This window comes from Palaemon carinicauda, chromosome 22, assembly GCF_036898095.1.
Source record: "Palaemon carinicauda isolate YSFRI2023 chromosome 22, ASM3689809v2, whole genome shotgun sequence".
Taxonomy (NCBI): Eukaryota; Metazoa; Arthropoda; class Malacostraca; order Decapoda; family Palaemonidae; genus Palaemon; species Palaemon carinicauda.
The window spans coordinates 68,869,240-68,889,598 of NC_090746.1; the positions used below are offsets into that span (position 1 = coordinate 68,869,240).

Genomic DNA, 20,359 nt, shown 5'->3' on the forward strand with positions numbered 1-20,359 from the left:
GAAAGTACTACAAGTGGGCGTGTGGAAGAGAAAGACCACCTTCACACCCCATTACTTAAAAGTCGTGACCCACAGGAGCCTCGATACGTTCACTATCTGTCCTGTGGTGGCTGCTCAACATGTGGTTTAAGATACCTCAGGCTCCTTGATGGACAAGTAGCAGTTGGTTTAGGGCATTGGTTACCCGGGTTAAGACTGGGATGAAAGAGAGAATGCCTTACTTTCTTTCTTCATCTTCCCCTCCCTTGGGGTACAGCACCATGGGTCCCTCTGCAAGCCGGCTTCAACCTCTGCAGGTAATTATCACTTCCCTTGTGTAGCCTAGTATAAGTTATAAATTTATATACTGTCCACGTCCCCATTGCTTTCTGCGAGGTAAGCAATGGGATACATCTTGTTTCCCTATATAAACTCAGGTGTTCATACAAGACAACAAACTCTATTACACTGTATTGCACAGGCTGCTATTATGCTCTCTTTATATATTTTAGCGAGGTGTCAAAGTTTTCCCTAAACCACAGTCGTATATGGTACTAGGTAAAACCGGGTCAATGTCCATGCTAGATTTAGGACTTCCCCCCACCTAAGAGAGTCAACCAATAAATACCAGGTTTGCTAGTATGGGAACAAATGACAAATTCAGAGATAATTTGTATTTTTCCCTAACTAATATAAACCTTGAGTTATTTATATAAATTTGCCTGCCATCATCTGTCCCTCAGAAGTCCTGCCTGCAATCAAAATTGACGTACCACACTGCTGTGAGAGTATATATAGAGGTGGCTGGGTACCCCCCGAGACACCCCCAGCTTACCCGCTCAAGCGGTTTGGCAGGGTTGCCACCTTGCATTTTATGTCTAATGTCTACCTTCCAGCTTAGCCGGAAGATAATCCAATAAATAACTCCAGGTTTGTAATAGTTAAGGAAAAATACAAATTATCTCTGAATTATCATATTTCTTTTTTATAAAAGTTTTGTACTCTAAGTGTTTTTAATTTTCTTTCAGTGGCAGGAGAAAGAGAAAAGGAACCATTGAAACTTACTGATTTGCCTTGGGATGATGTTATTTTCCGACATATATTTCCAAAGTTATCTGCCGCAGACCTATGTCGTTTAAGGAGGGTTTGTCAGGAATTTCTTGAACTTCACATCCAGTATATGGCCTCATGCACTCATTTAGATTTATCAAAAAGTACAATGACAAATGAAGTTTTCCAGAAGGTAAGCTTTTGTATTTTTCATAAGAATTTCTTCAAGTAAGTAAAATTCTAAGAGAAATGTACACTCAGAACTTGTGTTTGTTCATGATAAAGGCTATTGCTTTAGAAATATATTTTTGCTAGTGTCAGTGGGTTATAGGTTATAAATTTTTAGATGAAGTTCTATCTGCTGACAGATAGAGTTTTGATTGTGAGTCAGTACAGTACTCGTCCTGGTTTCTTTGAAGCTTGTCCATCCTTGATTTTCTACTGACTCAGAAAAATCATGATAAAGATGCCAAAGCTTCTTTTGCACTAAATGCCCTCTCCTGTCCCAGCGCAAAGCCTTGTGGCCAAAATTTCATAAATCCAATTGCTAGTTAGCGGGAGGGGTAGGGATAGCCAGCTACCCCGCTCACTCACATATGGGCTGAGCACCCACTTTTCTTTTGGCTCGGGCAGAGTGCTGACATTGCCGCTCTCCCTCCACTGACTTACCATTTAACTTGATATTTTGAATTAAAATTTGGAAAATTTTCTTTAATTCTTTTTCTTTTGTAATGTGTTTGTGTGCTTTTCTTGTTGGCCTCATGCGCACTTGTCCTGGACATGAGGGCTGCTCCTGCGGTACACTTATGTCCTCTGTGGAAACGGACCCGCACCATCTGTGTCTGTCCTGTAGAGGTCAGCAGTGTGATTGGGACAAAATTTGTCATGAATGCTGAGAGTGGTCTGCCCCCCAGTGGGAGAGGTTTGGGCTTAGGTGCAAAAAGAAGTCCAAGAGAGATTCTTCACCTTTGGGATCCTCCTTTAAGTTTAAGAAGTCTTGGACTACTTCTTTGACCCCCCCCCCCAGTCTTTTCCCGAAGCTCTTCCTCGATCGGCCTTCCCTGGAGAATGGCCGAGTAGTAGCGCAGACCGATCAACTCTCCTAGGTCAACCTTAGGGATTGAGGGACAGTACTATTTCCCCTGGAGAAACAGTTCTGCTCCTTCCTCCGGGAAGCACCTGTTCTTTTTCTGACTTGTTTCAGGTTTGGCCATCGCTGGGTTTGACTAGTCCCCCGTCGAAGGAGGCTGCGCTGGAACTCCTTCAACTGGGTGCCAAGAGGAAGTGAACACCTGTTTCCTCGGAGGTGGATCCTTCTCCGTCGAGCGCAGCCCCTGACGATCTTGGAGTTGCTGACAGTGTTTCTTTCCCATCTCTTGCTGACGACGAAGACGGTGTTCCCCCCTTCGGTGAGCCAACTCTTCCGAAAGGAGAAAAACCCAAGGACTCTTCATCCGTTGCCCAAACCTCCTCCGAAGCTCCCACTCGATCGGCCTCTTTCGAGAGACCGTCGAGTGGTAGCGTAGACCATGGTAATGTTTTCCAAGCTCGGGGTTCGAGAGATGGCGTTGTCTCCCCTAGCGAGGCAGCTCCACCTCTCCCCCCGGGCGAGGATGTGTCACTAACCCATTTCTTGCAGCTTTGGTCTTCCTTGGGGCTCGAGGGTTCGCCCTCCAAGGAAGCATTACTTGACTACATCCGATTGGGTGCCGCTGTCAAGCAATCGCCGACTCTGGCAGAGGTTGATCCTCTGTCGATTGTCGACGTTGTGGTGTCAGAGGTATCCAATGTGGTATCTCCTAATACCTCTGCATCTTCAAATCCCGCAGTAGCTGAAGGCTTAGTTTCTCCCGTTCCTGCTCAACGAACGAGGGAGAAACTTAGTCCAACAGTCTCTCCTGCTAGTGTTTCTGCCCCTCGGGGAGTTCACTTACAGAGACTCTCTTCGGAGGACTGCAGAAGGTCAGCTTGCTGATCCAATGGCCCTCAGAGGGCATATTCGTCGCAAGGCTCGCCCTCCCCTTCGCCAGAGAGGCCTTCCTTCACCTGCGGTGAGGAGGCTCCTCTTTGGTTCATCGTCTTCGTTGCAGTCCGCTGCAGAGGAGCCTCGTCAGCGATCTCCGACTGTTCCTGCTCTGGTCCTGGACCTCTCAGCGGATCGTTCACGATCCCCTTTGGCGGAAGGATACGTCGACCTTCCACCCGACAGACCTGCCGACCTGCCGTCGCCGTTCCTGAGGGCTGATGTGCGCTACGCGCCTACAAAACCTAACTTACATGCTTGTCAGGCATTGAACCCTAATACGGGGCATCAAGTTCGTATGCGCCATCGCGCGCATATTTCCCTCACGCGCCATGCTAATGATGGGCATGCGCGTCAACGTTCTCCTGCGCGCCAGGCTTGGTCAGAGATAGCACGCCAGCGCTCACCTGCGCGTCAGCGCTCACCTGCGCGCCATCAACCTCCTGCGCGTCAGTGCGCTACTGCGCGCCATCACCCTTCTGTGCACCATTAACCTCGTGCGCGCCAGCGCTCTCCTACGCGTCAGCGCTCTCCAACTCGTCAGCGCTCTCCAACTCGTCAGCGCTCTCCAATGCGCCAGTGCTCTCCTGCGTGCCAGCGCTCTCCTGCGTGCCAGCGCTCTCCTGCATGCCAGCGCTCTCCTGCGTGTCAGTGCTCTCCTACACGACAGCGATCTGCGCGCCAGCACTCTCCCGCGCGTCAGCGCCCACCCATAGCGATCATCTCTCCTGCGCGCCCATGATCTTCGGATCTGGGCGCTGTTGGGAAGTCAAAGGTGACTTCTCCCACGAGCCAGCACTCGCCAACGCGCCAACTGCTGTCTCCAACGCGCTAGCGCTCGCCATCGCGCAGTCACCTATTCGCGCCCACGAGGATTTGCGCACACGGCGCCCACAAGAGGCGCGCCCACGTGCACAGGCTTCAACTGCGCGCCCGCACGCCAGGGGTATCTCTCCTGCGCGCACACGCGCCCTACGATATCTGCTGGGGCGCGCGAACTCTCGCCCGCGTGTCCAACACCCTGATCCTGCGCGTCCACGCGAACATTCGCCCGCGTGCGCCATCAGTCTCCTGTGCGCTCTCCTGTGTGCCCACAGTCTCCCGCGCGCGCTCCTACGCGCCATCATTCTCCTGCGCGACCGCGCATCAGCAGTCTTCCGCGCGCGACCCCGGGTATTCTCCATCGTGCGAGCACCATTACGCGCCCCCGCGCGAGCATCAGTACCCTCCCGCGCGCGAGGCTGCTGGACAATGCACGGCAAGGTTGCCATCGCCGCATTCCCTTCCCCGCAAACGCATAACAGCGCGCATTGCGGCGGAAGGGAAACATCCAGAAAGATCGTGGATCCCTCTTTCTTTTCAGGCGAACCCACTTTTGGGAACTCCTCCCAGGGATCTGTCGATCCCTGTCCCTCCAGAGGGAGTGTCTGACAGCGCGACTGTCAGTCAACAACCATGGTTCGGTGCTCTAATCAGAGCGGTTAGGCATGCATTCAAGCCTGTTCTCTCTTAATTGGGTCACAGATCCTTGGCTGTTTCTACTCTTCTGAAGAGAAAAAGAGGAGTTCCGGACGCGGTAGCTTCTCCGAGAGCTAAGTTGACTCCACGCAAGCCTTCGAGGCAGGTTCCTTCACCCCCTCAGACTTTTTCTCCTTTCCTGTCGGACGAGTACTTCCCGTCCTCAGGGGAATCACGTGAGGTGAGACGTTCACCCATCGCACCAATGGGGGAAACCCTACCTCGCGCTGAGAAGTCTTCCCGAGTAGGGGCTGAAAAGAACTTGCCACCGTCTATGTTGGAGTCCATCATCCTTCCCAGGAGGGAGTCGAAGGACTCGAAGACGGTACCAAAGCCCTCTACAAGACCTAGGACGGAGCCACCTAGCCACTCGGAGAACGTCCGCGAATCTCCCCAATCTCCCCTGTCCCCAAAAGCCTCTTTTGGGGACAGGGGACTTCGCTGCAAGTCCATCGTCAGGAGGAGAACTGCAAGAGTCAGAGCATGCGTTTTGGCAAGTTCTGACTCTAATGAGGGCCTTCAATGGGTTTGCCGACCCAGAGATCCCTCCTCTAGAGGGCAAGGACACGGTCTTGGACCGCGTATTTGGCACTCAAAAACCTTGCAAGGCCTGTGCAGCTCTGCCCTGGTCTCAGGGAGTTAAGAGTACCAGGGACAAGATCGCTGTACAGCTCTCCGAGTTGTCCTCCTCCAACCGTTCCAGTGCCGGCAACAAGCTTCTCCCACCTCCTCACGTACAGCAAAGGAGGTACTTCGAGATCTTAGAGGAGCCTTGTTTAGCTCTTCCTCGCCACCATTCGTTGGAAGAGCTTACCAGGGGAGTCCCTCTTGAGAGACTCTCCAACCAGCAGGTCTCGTTCTCGGCAACCGAGATCCTTAACCAGGAGAAGGTTGCGAAGTGTGCTATGTAAGCCACTTTGTGGCTGGATATCTGGTTAGGGACCTTAGGTATCCTGATACGTTCGGAGGGAGGATTTCTCCAAAGAACGTACCAGGAAAGCTATGGAGACGTTCCTCCTCTCAGGCACTCGCACGATCGAGTTTTTGGCCCACCAAGTCTCGAACTTGTGGGCAAACACCATCCTGAAACGTCGGGATGCGGTGGCTGAGAGGTTCCATCAGAAGGTCCCTAGCACCGAGATCAATAGGCTCAGACATTCTTCCTTAGAAGGAACGAACCTGTCTGAGCCTAAGGAAGTGGAACAGGCCGGAGAGGTGGAGGAAGTCCCACTAAGACTCCCTCCTTCATAGGGCTTTGACATCTAGCCCTATAAGCCTCCAGCACCCCAGCAGTCCCGTCCAACCAAGACCACGAAACCGACGGCAGCAGCGATGACAGTGGTGTCTAAGCCCTTTCTTGTCAAAGATAGGAAAGGCAAAAAGTCCTCCAGAGGAGGTAAGAATCCTAGAGGGAGCAGCCGAGGCAGCAAACGTTAGGATTGGCAGTCCCCCTGCATGTCCACCAGTGGGGGGATGCCTACAAAGTTGCGCAGACAGGTGGCAGCAACTAGGCGCCGATTCCTGGACGATTTCCGTAATCAGTCAGGGATATCGCGTCCCGTTCACAACATCCCTACCTCCCCTGACGACGAACCCAGTGTCATTGAGAGCTCCCTTGCCATGGGATCAGCAAGGGGGCAAGCCCTTCGGGCAGAAGTCCAGACCCTGTTGAAGAAGGGTGCTCTCTAAGAGGTCCTCGACGGATCTCCAGGCTTCTTCAGTCGACTCTTTCTTGTAAAGAGGGCGTCTGGAGGCTGGAGACCAGTCATCGACCTTTCAGCCCTGAACAAGTTTGTCAAACAAACTCCGTTCAGCATGGAGGTGGCAGACAAGGTCAGACTAGCAGTGAGACCGCAAGACTTCATGTGTACACTGGACCTAAAGGACGCGTACTTCCAGATCCCAGTCCATCCATCTTCAAGGAAGTACTTAAGATTCAGCCTAGACAACAAGGAGCACCAGTTCAAGGTGCTGTGTTTCGGTCTCTCCACAGCACCACAGGTTTTCATCAGAATGTTCACCCTAATATCTTCGTGGGCACATAGGATCGGCATCCGTCTCCTCCGTTATCTGGACGACTGGTTGATCCTAGCAGACTTGGTGACATCCCTTCTTCAACACCGGGACAAATTTCTGAGACTTTGCCAGGATCTGGGGATCATGGTAAATCTCGAGAAGTCCTTTCTGCTTCCCACTCAAAGACTGGTATATCTAGGCATGATTATAGACACCAATCTCCACAAAGCCTTCCCATCAGACGACAGGATAGCAAGGCTGAGGAAGGTCGCAAGCCCTTTTCTCAGACGAGAAGAACTTCCATCCCAATCGTGGTTACGTCTCCTCGGTCACCTTTCATCATTAGCTCGTCTAGTTCCCAACGGTCGCCTCAGGATGAGATCCCTCCAGTGGCGACTCAAGTCCCGGTGGAATCAAGGTTACGATTCCCCGGACGTCCTGATCCCTATGGGACCTGCGGAACGGACGGACCTCCAGTGGTGAGTGACAGACGAGAACCTACGAAAAGGAGTGGATCTTGTCGTCCTTCCTCCGGATTTGATGCTGTTTTTGGACTCCTCAAAGAAAGGGGGGGGCCCACGTACTGCACCACAGGACCTCAGGCCTGTGGTCAGAATCAGAAAAGTACCTCCATATAAATCTTCTAGAGATGAAGGCCGTCTTCCTGGCCCTTCAACAGTTCCAACAATACCTGGCGGGTCACTCTGTGGTGGTGATGAGCGACAACACCACAGTAGTGGCTTACATCAACAAACAAGGAGGTACCTTTTCGAAGCAGCTATCCCATCTTGCAGTAGAGATACTGAGATGGGCCGAAGCCCACTCGATTCCGCTATCGGCACGCTTCATTCCAGGCAAAAGGAATGTGCTCGCCGACAATCTGAGCAGAGCGTCTCAGATAGTGAGTACCGAGTGGTCTTTGGATCATCTAGTAGCCAACAAAGTCCTGACTTTGTGGGGTTCTCCGACTGTGGATCTGTTCGCAACAGCCCTGAACTTCAAGCTTCTGCTGTACTGTTCCCCAGTCCCAGACCCCAAGGCTCTCTGGCAAGACGCTTTTCAACAACGGTGGGACAACATCGACGTTTACGCCTTTCCCCCGTTCTGTCTGATGAGGAGGGTGCTCAACAAGACCAGAACATCGGTCAATCTCTCAATGACCCTCATAGCTCCGCTATGGCATCACACGGAATGATTTCCGGACCTTCTGCAACTCCTAACGGAGCTACCAAGAGAACTCCCTCCACGGCACAACCTGCTCAGACAACCACATGCGAACATCTTCCACAAAACCGTAGCTTCGCTACGACTTCACGCCTGGAGATTATCCAGCATCTCCTCGCTGAGAGAGGTTTTTCGCAGCAATTTGCTGTCAGGATGTCTGGACATCTGCGAAAGTCATCCGCAGCAGTCTACCAGGCAAAGTGGAAAGTCTTCTGTGGTTGGTGTCGTGGAAGGGGTATCTCTCCACACGAAGCCACTATTCCAACAATAGCGGAGTTCCTCGTGTATTTGCGAGAAGAAATGCGCCTTTCAGTCTCGGCAGTGAAAGGCTATCGCTCAGCCTCAAGTCTAGCCTTCAGGCTGAAAGGAATGGACATTTCTTCATCGCTAGTACTTTCTCTACTCATACGTAGTTATGAACTTACCTGTCCTCTGTCGGACGTGAGACCTCCTCCATGGAACGTGGTTCGAGTTCTCAGGTCTCTTAAGAGACCTCCCTATGAACCATTACGCCAGGCATCAGATCGCCACCTAACCTGGAAGATGGTGTTCCTACTGGATTTGGCTTCGACCAAGCGTGTTAGTGAACTACATGATCTCTCGTATGCCATCGCCCATTCAGCTTCGTCACCGAGTTTATTGCTAAGACTCAGAATCCTGGAGTAGCGGATCCTCGATTCGACTCCTTCCGGATTAGTCTCCGTTCTGTAACAGATGACCCAGACCATCTCTTACTATGCCCAGTAAGGAGTTTGAGGCTATATCTTAAAAGAACAGCTGCAGTCCGTCCTCATGTGCCAGCATTATTCGTTAGCACAGGGAGGACTAAGAGGAGGGTCACCAAGAACACCATCTTGGCATGGATTCGTAGGGTGATTCATCTGGCCTTGAATCCAGATCCTCCTCTGTCATGTCACCCTAGAGCACATGATGTCAGGGGCATAGCTACGTCCCTGGCCTTCAAAAGAAATTTTTCAGTCGCGCAGGTTCTCCAAGCTGGGGTGTGGAAGCGTCAGACAACCTTCACAGCCCACTACCTGCAAGACGTGACCCACATGAGGCTCGATACGTTCTCTATCGGTCCTATGGTGGCTTCACAACAGCTCGTTTAAAACCTCAGGCTCCTTTTTGGACAAGTAGCAAAAGGTTGAGGGCATTGTTACCCGGTTTTAGTCTGCATGAATGAAAAGGTTTGACTGGCCCTTATTCTTTTCTTCATCATCCCCTCTCTTGGGGAAAGCAGCATCCTGGGTTCTCTGCATAGCTGAAACTCAAACCACTGCAGGTAAACCATGTTCCCTTGTGTTCCTAGTATTAAGTCAATACTGTCACGTCCCTATACCCTGACGAGGTGACATTGGGAAAGTCCTAGTCTACAAGTTTCCATCTAAAGAACTTCAGATCAACTTCCTAGGACGAGTCACACTTCATAATACCTTCACACACAGCTTGTGTAGGCCGCAGTCCTTGCATAGCAAGGTTCTAGCGAGGTGCAGGGACTCCTTATATCTTGGGTGATGACACACTCAAATAACGAGTCCCCGGGCAAAGCCAAAAGCCAGTACTGGCTGGGACGTCCAGTCTTCCTAATGGGTGAGTCACCCCTATTAAATAGCGTGGTTTGTATTTCAGTTACGGAACAAATTACAAATTCGTAGATAATTTGTATTTTTCCTAACTATACAAACCTTAGCTATCTAATCAAACTTGCCCACCAGCCCTATCCCCCTTGAAGTTCTACCTCCAAGCAAAGCGAGCGCAAGCACAGGTGTGTGTGAGGGGGGGGGGGGGGTAGCAAGCTACCCTCCCCTACCCCCGCTATCTAGCGGTGGGGGTAGTAAACCCTCGTTAAATTTTAATGGCTCGTCATTTCAGCTACGCCGAAAGTAATACCCCTATTAAATAGCGAAGGTTTGTATAGTTAGGGAAAATACAAATTATCTACAAATTTGTCATGTTATTGTCAACCTAATTATTTGTCTTTTTTTTTCTTATTAAATCTGTTTCTAATAAGTCTCTTTTATTGTATCTTTTTCTCTCAGTAATGAAATAAACTTATTTTCCCTTTATCTTATAAATTGGAAGTGTTTCCTTCCCCTGTAAATGTCCCCTTCTCAGCCACTAGTTTTGTCTTTTTTTTCCTTAGTATCAATGTTTTTCCTTTTTTTTGTTTCCACCAATAATGTTTAGTACTTAAATAACCTGACAATGGCTTATCTCTGAATAATTTTAAGCAATTACAATCCTATCTGGGTCCCCTTGCCCAATATAAAATCAAGGGTTGGTGACCAATGCCCAGTTCTCTTGACCTGTTACCTAGAGTTTTGGGTATTCCACCGTTTTACCTGTTTGTGTAGTGAACGTTGGAGTGTGGTTGGATTTGGACACTAGGCAGTTTGGGTGCTACCTCTGGCCACAGTCCCCAAACTACTACAACCTATCAATAAGGCTGATAGCTCTGCTATGGCATTATGCAGAGTGGTTCCTTGACCATCTGCAGCTCCTGATGGAACTCCTGAGAGAACTCCTTCCACGTCACGATCTACTCAAACAGCCACATGCGAACATCTTTCACAAGGCTGTAGCTTTACTTTGGCTTCACGCTTGGAGACTGTCAAGCACCTCCTCACTCAGAGAGAATTTTTGCAACAAGTTGAAAAAAGGCTGTCTGGACACCTTAGACGATCTTCGCAATCGGTCTACCAGGCTAAGTGGACTGTCTTCTGTGGTTGGTGTTGTGGAAGGGGTATCTCACCCCTTGATGCCACTATTTCAGCAATAATGGAGTTTCTTGTATACTTTACCTTCGAGAAGAAATGTTCCTCTTGGTTTCGGCAGTGAAAGGCTACCTCTCAGCCTTGAGTCTGGCCTTTCAACTGAAAGGAGTAGATGTTTTCTCCTCGGAACTTTCTCTCCTCCTGTGAAGTTATGAGATTACCTGCCCCCAGTTGGAAGTTAGACTTTCTCCTTGGAACGTGGTTCACGTCCTTCAGTCTGTGAATGGTGTTCCCTTAAAACCATTACGCCAGGCTACAGATCACCACCTTACTCTGAAGACTGTGTTCCTACTCGCTTTGGCTTCACCCAAAAGAGTTAGTGAACTGCATGGTCCTACTTACAACATTGCCCATTGAAAGGGATGGGGGGGAGCTAATTCTCAACTTTTTCCCTGAGTTTATTGCTGAGACTCAAAATCCAGGAGTAGCAGATCCTAGATTCGGGCCTTCCGGATTGTGAGTCTTTATTCAGTAACCAAAGACCCAGACCAACGGGTACTTTGTCCATTAAGGAGTCTGAGGTGTTACCTGAAGAAAACAGCAGCAGCTCGCCTCTGTATGTCGGTACTCTTTGTCAGCACGGGGAATGTTAAGAGGAGGGTCACGAAAAACACCATCTCTGCATGGATCCCCAAGGTCATTGACCTGGCAATCAATCCCGACCCTTCTCCACCATGACGATCCGGAGCTCATGATGTCAGGGTCATTGTAACATCCCTGCCGTTCAAAAAGAACTGCTCTGTGATGTAGGTTCTGCTGGGGGGGGGCGTGTGGAAGCATCAGACTACCTTTACCGCCCACTACCTGCAAGATGTGACCCACAGGAGCATGGAAATATTTTCCATTGGTCCTGTGGTGGCTGCACAACAAGTAGTCTAAACACCTCAGGCTCCTTGATGGACAAGTAGCAGAGAGTTGATGGCTAAGGTTATCCAGGATTAGTCTTGGGTGAATGAGTAAGAATGACTGGCTTCCTTTCTTCCATTCACCTTCCCCCTCTCCTGGGGAATTAGCACTAGCACCCTCAGCACAGCTGACCCCACTTTTCTACAGATAAGAATCATTTCCCTTGTGTAATATGGTATAGAAATACTTGTTACGTCCCCAATTCCTCTAGCGAAGGAGATTGGGTAATGTCTAAGGTACTCTCAAAGATTCCTATAACTTGAAGAACTCATACCTTGACAGTCACATTGCTAATATCACGAGTACACAGCTTGCATATGCCACTAATAGTGCATAATACAATATTTTTCAGCGATGTGTTAGGATTCCCTCCAATTACAATCCATACCTGAAGGAAAGAATTGCAGGTCAATGCCAAGAGCCAGTTGGCACGGACTTCCACTCCCCTAAGAGGTATGTCATCCCTATAAATAGCAAGGGTTTGTATAGAGTGACAGAACAAATGACAAATTTGGAAGTAATTTGTATTTTTCCTAATAATACAAACTTGGAGCTATTTATACTAATTGGCCCACCAGTACTTGTCCCCCTAGAAAGCCCTGTCTGCAAGCAAAGTGGGTGCTCAGCCCAAGTGTGTGAGTGAGCAGGATAGCTAGCTAACCCCCATCCCCCCCGCTAACTAGTGGTTAGGGTAGTTATCCCTCGCTAAAAGTCTTATGGCTTGTCTTTCAGCTATGCCACAAGTAATTTCCCTATAAATAGCTCCAGGTTTGTATCATTAGGAAAAATATAAATTACCTCTAAATTTGTCATGTTTATAATGTTAGGAGAAAAAAGTTATTTTTTAAAATTTATAATTTGATCCTACATGAATACAAACCTGCATTCTCTGATAGGAGATTTATCCTCTTGCCTGGGGGTATACTCGGGCACATTATTCTTGCTTGTTGTTTTTGTTTTTTTTATTTTTCATTGCTTCTCTTGTAGTTTATTTCTTTCCTTGTTTTCTTTCCTCACAGGACTATTTTTCCCCTGTTGGAGTCCAGCCCTTGGGTTTGTAGCATCCTGCTTTTCCAACTAGGGTTGTAGCTTGGCTTGTAATAATAATAATAAAGGGATTTTGACGAAGGAAAAATCTATTTCTGGGGAGAGATCTGTGGCGCCCGGTGAAAAGGGGTCCTTCTAATATACCTTTTCTGATAAAACCTTCCAATTATACCAGAGAAAGATAAAAGCATGGAATGTAGAAGTTACTACCCTCGCGCGAGCACCTTGTGGGTGTCGTGTATAAAGCAAAGGCGCGTGAAAACCACTATTCACAGGCTGTCTTCCATTTAGCTAATTCCTTCGTCAAAGGGATGGGCCGATACAGAGGCACCAGCTATGCTACCAGAGCCGCGCCACCCACGCCCCGACGCGAGCGCCATCTGAACAACATCCTTCTGTATTAGACATGATGGCTTGGAAAGGAAAGGGTGGGATCGTGCAAAATAATAGGGAAGGGTTTCACCGGGCGCCACAGGTCTCTCCCCAGAAATAGATTTTTCCTTCGTCAAAATCCCTTTTCTGGGTCGACCTGTGGCGGCCGGTGAAAATGTACCAGAGAATGCCTTCCAAGCCCAATAATAACTAGTAATTTAATGAGGGGAGAGAAAAAACACCATGTAAGGAAAACCATATATTATATTAAGGTAAGTAAGCATAAATCATAAACTAGCCACAGGACATAGTGAGCGTAAGGCTAAACAAACATGATAACAAGGAAGCCTCCGAGTATCAGAGCACAACAAGCAACAAAACTGACATGGCTAAGAATACCCCAACACTAAAATTACGGTAAACACATTAAAAGTTACAATCATCTTAACCTAATATGTAATAAACTAGGGCTAACGAACCACCAAGGAAGCGGTGTCGTGGTGTGAGTGGCGGGTAGGAGGGAGAAGAAAAGAGATGGATGAAAGGAAGAACAAGAGATCACTGGGGAGAGATACGGCTCCCAGCTGCAACCGTTGGGTATTTAAGGGCCTGTAAGTTCTTTAGATAGTGGCGTTTGAAGACCATAGGAGATTTCCAACCCGTGTACTTTTTAAGGTCATCAAAATCCATATTTTGGAAATAATTGATGGAGGTAGCTACTGACCGGATATCATGAGCATGGGGAAATGATCCCGGATTGGCTTGTTTAATGAAGTATAGGATCTGTTGCCTAATACCCTGAATGGAAATGGTACCTCCTTGTTCTCTGATAAACAAGGGGCCAGACGATCGGGTAGCAGTTCTAGCTAAAAAGGCCCTGAGAGTAGTGACTGGACATAGAGAAGTATCTTGGAGAAGAGGAATAATCTTCCAAGGGGACCACCTATTTTGGGGGTCTTCATTTTTAGCTAGGAAAGCCCTGTCTGGAGAAAGAAGTACTTCACCTGAAGGGAGGAAATCTATGTTTTCCGAGTTTCGTGAGAGAGCTGCTAGTTCTGAGGTTCTAGCACCCGAGGCCAAAGCTGTTAGAAATAAAGTCTTCCTAAGAAGAGTGATATAGGAGCAGGATTCGTTGTCCGTGTCTGAGGCAAGTTTGAGGACGTCATTCAGAGACCAAGAGACCGTTTGTGGGCGAACCGAAGGTCGAAGCCTAGCACATGCTTTTGGAATACAGTGAACCCTCGCTACTTCGCGGTTCGACAATCGCGGATTCACCACTTCGCGGGGTTTTCCCATAACCCATATATATATACATATCGCGGATTTTCCGGAAAATTCGAAAATACCGCGAAATCTGAAGATAACCAAATACGATATTTTGTTACCTGTAATTCCATTAATACTGTAATTAGTAATATCTGCTCTTACTGATTGTTCATTGCATTACATATGATATATAATTCAGCACAGAAAGAAATAAAACACGAAAAGAGAATGTGATCATACGATAATTCAGTACGTAGTAAAATTAAATCGAACATGAAACGCAAATCAGATGCAGTCATACCATATTAGAATGGTGTGTACTGTAATGGATGTGCTTCTTTTCCATGAATCTTTTGTATGTATACGTACGTAGTACAGTACTGCATCCAATAATATTCTTTGTTGCAAAAATCACATTTCGAATAAGTACTGTAAGCGTACGAGAGAGAGAGAGAGAGAGAGAGAGAGAGAGAGAGAGAGAGAGGCGTAAAATAGCGTACGTACGTAAATTTTTATTATTATTGTTATTATTATTATTATTGTTGTTGTTGTTAATAAAATTATTATTGTTATTATTATTAATCATTATTATTATTATTATTACTGTACTGTACAGTATTATTATCATTATTTATTATTATTACGGTACCCTTGTACTTAATCTACGTACGTTCAGTATGCGCGGGGCATCTTCTATGAGTAACCAACGCACCATGTACTGTAAGACGGGTTGTGATTGGTTCAAGCGCTGACAGATGACGAATCAAAACTCAAGTTTTGTTATCTAGCCTGTGATTGGTGTTTTGCCCGCATCTTCAACTTCCAGCATCACAGTTCTCGCGGGTCTGCATCGTTCACTTTCTCTTTCCGCGTATTGCTGAGTAGACGTTCTTAACTTTGTGAAGTTTAATCTGTGCTGTGTGCGACTGTTTTAAGTTGAACTTTTTGTTGAACTTTCTGTTACAATGGCTCCCAAGCGTTCTGCTTCTAGTAAGGCTGGTAGTGAGCCTAAACGCCACCGAAGAATGATGACGATAGCTGAGAAGGTTACGCTTCTCGACATGTTAAAAGATGGTAGAAGTTACGCGGCCGCCGGCCGCCATTTTGGCATCAACGAATCCACCGTTCGCTACATCAGGAAGGACGAGGCGAACATTAGAAAGACTGCTGCAATCACCAGCAGATCAGCGAAGCGAGTCGTTACAACGCGTAATAAAACGATCGTACGCATGGAAGGTGCTTTAGCTGTGTGGATTGCCGACTGTCGGAAGAAGAACATAGCGTTGGATACGAACACCATCCGAACAAAGGCTTTGAGCTTGTATGAGAATTTTGCGGCAAAGGAACCTCATGACGACGATGGCGACCATGCTGAAGAAGATGATGATGTAGATGATCCTCAACCAGGGACCTCCACTGATTCCCAGCGTCAGAAACAACGTTTTTCCGCCAGCAAAGGATGGTTCGCGAAGTTTCAGAAACGCTTCGCCCTGAAAAGCGTTTCCCTGCATGGGGAGTCTGCTTCCGCTGACACTGCCGCTGCTGAAACTTACGTGAACCAGACTTTCAAGAACATTATCGCTGAAGGTGGATACAAGCCGGAACAAGTGTTTAATATGGATGAAACCGGCTTGTTTTGGAAGAGAATGCCGTCGCGAACTTTCCTGTTCAAAGAGGAAGCCAAAGCCTCTGGCTTTAAGGCATTCAAGGATCGCGTTACCCTCGTGATGTGTGGCAATGCTGCTGGATTTTTGTTAAAGCCGGGGCTTATTTATAAGTCGAAAAATCCTCGCGCTTTGAAAAACAAAAATAAGAATCTCCTTCCCGTGTACTGGATGCATAATCAAAAAGCATGGATTACGAAGATGCTGACCTCCAACTGGTTCCACCAGTGTTTCATCCCGCAAGTCCATGAATATCTCTTAGAGAAGGGCTTGCCATTCAAGATCCTTCTCCTTATGGATAACGCTGGTGGACACGCAACTGACCTGTCGCGTGAGGGCGTTCAGGTTGAGTTCCTGCCACCCAACACCACGTCATTAATTCAACCAATGGACCAGGGGGTTATCAGGGCGTTCAAGGCCCTCTACACGAAGAATACCTTGGCGGACCTCGTTGCGTGTGTGGATGCTGCCCAAGATGACGAGGATGAAGACTTCAACTTGAAGGCGTACTGGCGGCAGTACACCATAGCCACGTGCCTGCAGAATATTCAAAAGGCACTTCAAGAGACTAAACCTGCAACCGTAAATGCGAGCTGGAAGAAGCTGTGGCCCGATATTGTTTACGACGACAAGGGATTTACTCCGTCGGAAATCCAACACTCTGCAATACGGAAATCTGTGCAGTTGGCTGCCATAATTGGGGGTGACGGGTTTGGCGACATGACGACTGAAGACGTCGACGAGTTGTTGGACTGCCATTCCCAGCCCCTAACTGACGCAGACCTCGAAGACCTGACGAAATCGGCAAGTGAGGAAGAGAGTGAGGGTACCCAGGAAGAGACCCAAGAAAATGTAGAAGAAACGGGCTTAACATTAGAACGGCTCGCCAAGTTCTGCAACCATATGAAGGAGGCGAAAGAAATGTTGCAAGAGTGGGACGAGGATATGGTTCGCTCGATGCAATTCTGCAACAAGGTCGATGACATCACGACTCCCTACAGGATGCTCTTGGATCGAAAAAAGAAGCAGCGGCAACAACTTCCGATCACAATGTTTTTTCAGCCTCGCAAAAAAGAGCCAGTTCCTCCTGCTAGTACGCCTTCGGAAGAAATTGAAGAAGTTGAAGAGGTGTCCCAGGAAAAGACACCTCCGTCTGAAGAGACGTAAAATACTATCATTGACTGCACAGTAGAACACATCATCAGCTTCATCATCATCATTTCTACTGTGCAGCAAATTCATCGCCATCGTCATTCAAGTTTTTCTTGAACTTCTTTCGTGGTGAGTACAGTAACAATCTTTATTTTTTACTTTAACCTGTTTTATAGTTTAGTAATGTACGTACTGTATGCATTAAGTTAAAGGGAAGGTTTTAAAAGTCTACATGTTGTAACCTATCATATTTTTTTTGTTTAAAATTTACATTTACGTACGTAAAACAATCTCTCTCTCTCTCTCTCTCTCTCTTCTCTCTCTCTCTCTCTCTCTCTCTCTCTCTCTCTCTCTCTCTCTCTCTCTCTCAAATTGTTTTCCTGCTTTGCTACGTACAAGTACTGTATAATTTATATTTGTAAGGTAACATATTTTGTAAATGCTTTGTACTGTAAATACTGTATGTACTGTATCATTATTTATCACTATCATCATGCGTGTTAAATGCCTTGTTTGTTCTGAGCGTGGTTGTTTACTGAGCGTACACGCCGTCGTTTCAGGCGGCGTCATAAAGAAAAAGATTTCATTTGGAAGTCCTAAGAAAAATACGTAAACTAAAACATTGGTAATAAAAAAATCAACATACAGTACTGTATAATCAATATAATCGATGCAAAAACTAACCATACGTACATATATGTGTACACTAAATGAGTTTGTTTCTTCATTATGATCAGAGATGAACGTAAACAAAACATTGGTTGCCATTTTTTATCGTGCTTTTTAGGTGTTTAGGAAACACATGATATAAAATCGCCTTTAATATTTGTGCCTGTTTTAGTTTAGGGTGCTGTAGTACATGCATTAAGTGTTCTGTACATTACAGGGTGTAAAGGGTGGTTTGTTAACAGTACTACGTACAAGGGAAGGTTTTAAAAGTCCGAATATACATGTTAAATAAATAGGTAAATATGCTGTCACTACTTCGCGGATTTTCACCTATCGCGCCCGCGTCTGGAACCTATCTACCGCGATAAACGAGGGTTCACTGTAGATGAGAAATAAGAATCCGCCAGGTTAATGTTAAACCCAACCAGGAAGGCCTTCTTCAAAGCTGACTTAATGGTGGTTATAGTGCTAGCTGCTAGGCCTTTGTCAAATATGGACCTAAAGAAGGAGATGGCTAAATTAGGAGTCATAACAGTATGGTCTGAATTCTTTAAGAAATCTGCTAGTTTCTTAACTGCCGAATCATATTGGCGAATCGTATAGTCCATTTTGTCTGATTCTATAAAGAGGACATTATCCGGATCGATGTTAGCATCCTTACGAGCCGCAAACTTCATGAAATCCACAAAGTTAGGGTTTTGGCTATCCTTGAGGAATCTGACACAGTCCGAGTTTGGACCACTTGGGTCAGTTTGGGGAATGGGATCCAGAAGGGACGGAGTTTCAACTCGAGGAGGAGAGGAAACCAACTGCTCTTTGGCCAGTGAGGTGCCACTAAAGCCACTGCCCCTTGGAAGGAGCGGAGTTTGTGTAAGACTTTCAGTAGAAGATTCACTGGAGGGAATAAGTAGATCTTCTGCCAATGGTTCCAATCCAGGGTTAATGCGTCCATGGCATAAGCCTGAGGGTCCAGGTTCGGGGTCACATAACAGGGGAGTTAGTGATTGAGTTGGGTCGCGAATAGATCTACCTGGAGACCTGGAACCAGCCTGAGTATCCACCGGAAGGAATTTATGTCTAGGGACCATTCTGATTCCAGTGGTTTCGTCCTGGATAATGAGTCTGCTATCACATTCTGGACTCCTGCTTGGTGAGTTGCTGACAGGAACCAGTTTTTGTCGGCTGCCAAGGCGAAGATAGTGACCAGGATCTGATTCAGGTTGGGTGACTTGGATCCTCCTCTGTTGATGCAGTGTACTACTGCTGTGCTGTCTGAGACCACTCTGATGTGGGTCGACCTCGGAGGAGAGATTCTCTTCAGGGTCAAGAACACTGTCATGGCTTCGAGAACATTGATATGGAACTGCTTCATGGCGGTTGACCAAGAGCCCTGAAACATCTGATGTTGGGAGTAACCCCCCCCCATCCACTCAGAGACGCGTTGGTATGAATTGTCACTTGTGGAGAGGGAAACTGTAGAGGAACCGATTTTTAGAGGTTCCTCCGTTCGGACCATGGTCGTAGTCTTATTTTTAAGACAGAGGGGATCTTCGAGATCTTGTCTCTCAAAGGTATTGTCGCTCTCTTTCTCCAAACTCGATTGATGTCTTTGAGTTTGGCTTTTAATAGGAGATCGGTTAGTGAGGCAAATTGGAGAAGGCCGAGGATTCGTTCTAGAGCTCTTCTGGACACCTGTTTGTGTTTGAGAAAGTTCCTGACCTTGGAAGCTATCTCCCTTACCTTCTTGGGAGGAAGGGAGAGCCTGTGCTTTGAAAGGTCCCACCGGATGCCTAACCATTCGAAGTGGCTTGATGGTTGTAGGCGAGACTTTCGGAGATTTACTTGGAATCCCAGTTTGGCGAGAAAGTGAATTACCTTCGACGTAGCTCTGTTGCATTCCTGGTTCGACTGGGCCCAAATGAGCCAATCGTCCAGATAGGCGATGATCTGTATCCCTTGGTTTCTGAGTTGTTCGAGCACTGTCTCTCCCAGTTTCGTGAATATCCTGGGAGCAATGCTGAGACCGAAGGGCATGACTTTGAATGCAAAGGCTTTCTTGCCGAGACGGAAGCCTAGGTAAGGAGAGAAGTTTCGAGCTACTTGGACATGATAATAGGCGTCGGTAAGATCAATAGAGGTGGTGACGGCCCCACAGGGAATCAACGTCCGTACCTGAGAGATAGTCAGCATACGGAACTTGTCGCAGAGGATGTAAGAGTTTAGTTTCGACAAGTCCAGAACTACTCTCAACGCCGACGAGTCTTTCTTTGGAACTGTAAACAGGCGGCCTTGGAATTTCAGGGATCGAACCCGTTTGATCGCTTTCTTCTTGAGTAACTCTGTGGTGTAGTCTTCCAGGATGGGAGTGGGTCTTTGGAAGAAGTTCACTGGTGGAGGAGGAGATCCCTGTGACCATTTCCAACCCAAGCCCTTGGATATTATGCTGTGAGCCCATGGACTGAAGGTCCAATGGTCTCGAAAGTTATAAAGTCTCCCTCCTACCGGCAACACATCATTGGGAGGGAGTGAACCTAGGTCCCCTCCCTCCACGAGCACCCCTTGCTTTAGGTCCGCCTCGCTGGCGGAACTGTCCTCTACCTCTGAAGCTTCCTCTCTGGTATACACGAAAGGAACCGGAGGATTCGTAGGTAGGGTTGTATGCAGGAGAGGACATCCAAGTGGGGTTGGGCTGTGCA

The 20,359-nt window shown here is 47.5% G+C and overlaps 1 protein-coding gene across 3 annotated transcripts in view; it reads left to right on the top strand.

Annotated features, from left to right (window-relative positions):
- Positions 1-20,359, top strand: part of jet (jetlag) — a 91,437-nt gene that overhangs the window by 17,812 nt on the left and 53,266 nt on the right. For all 3 annotated transcript variants that reach the window (XM_068346369.1, XM_068346370.1, XM_068346367.1), the window contains exon 2: positions 1,008-1,222. In XM_068346369.1, coding sequence (XP_068202470.1) covers positions 1,008-1,222 — 215 coding nt within the window. The remainder of the gene's footprint in view (positions 1-1,007; positions 1,223-20,359) is intronic.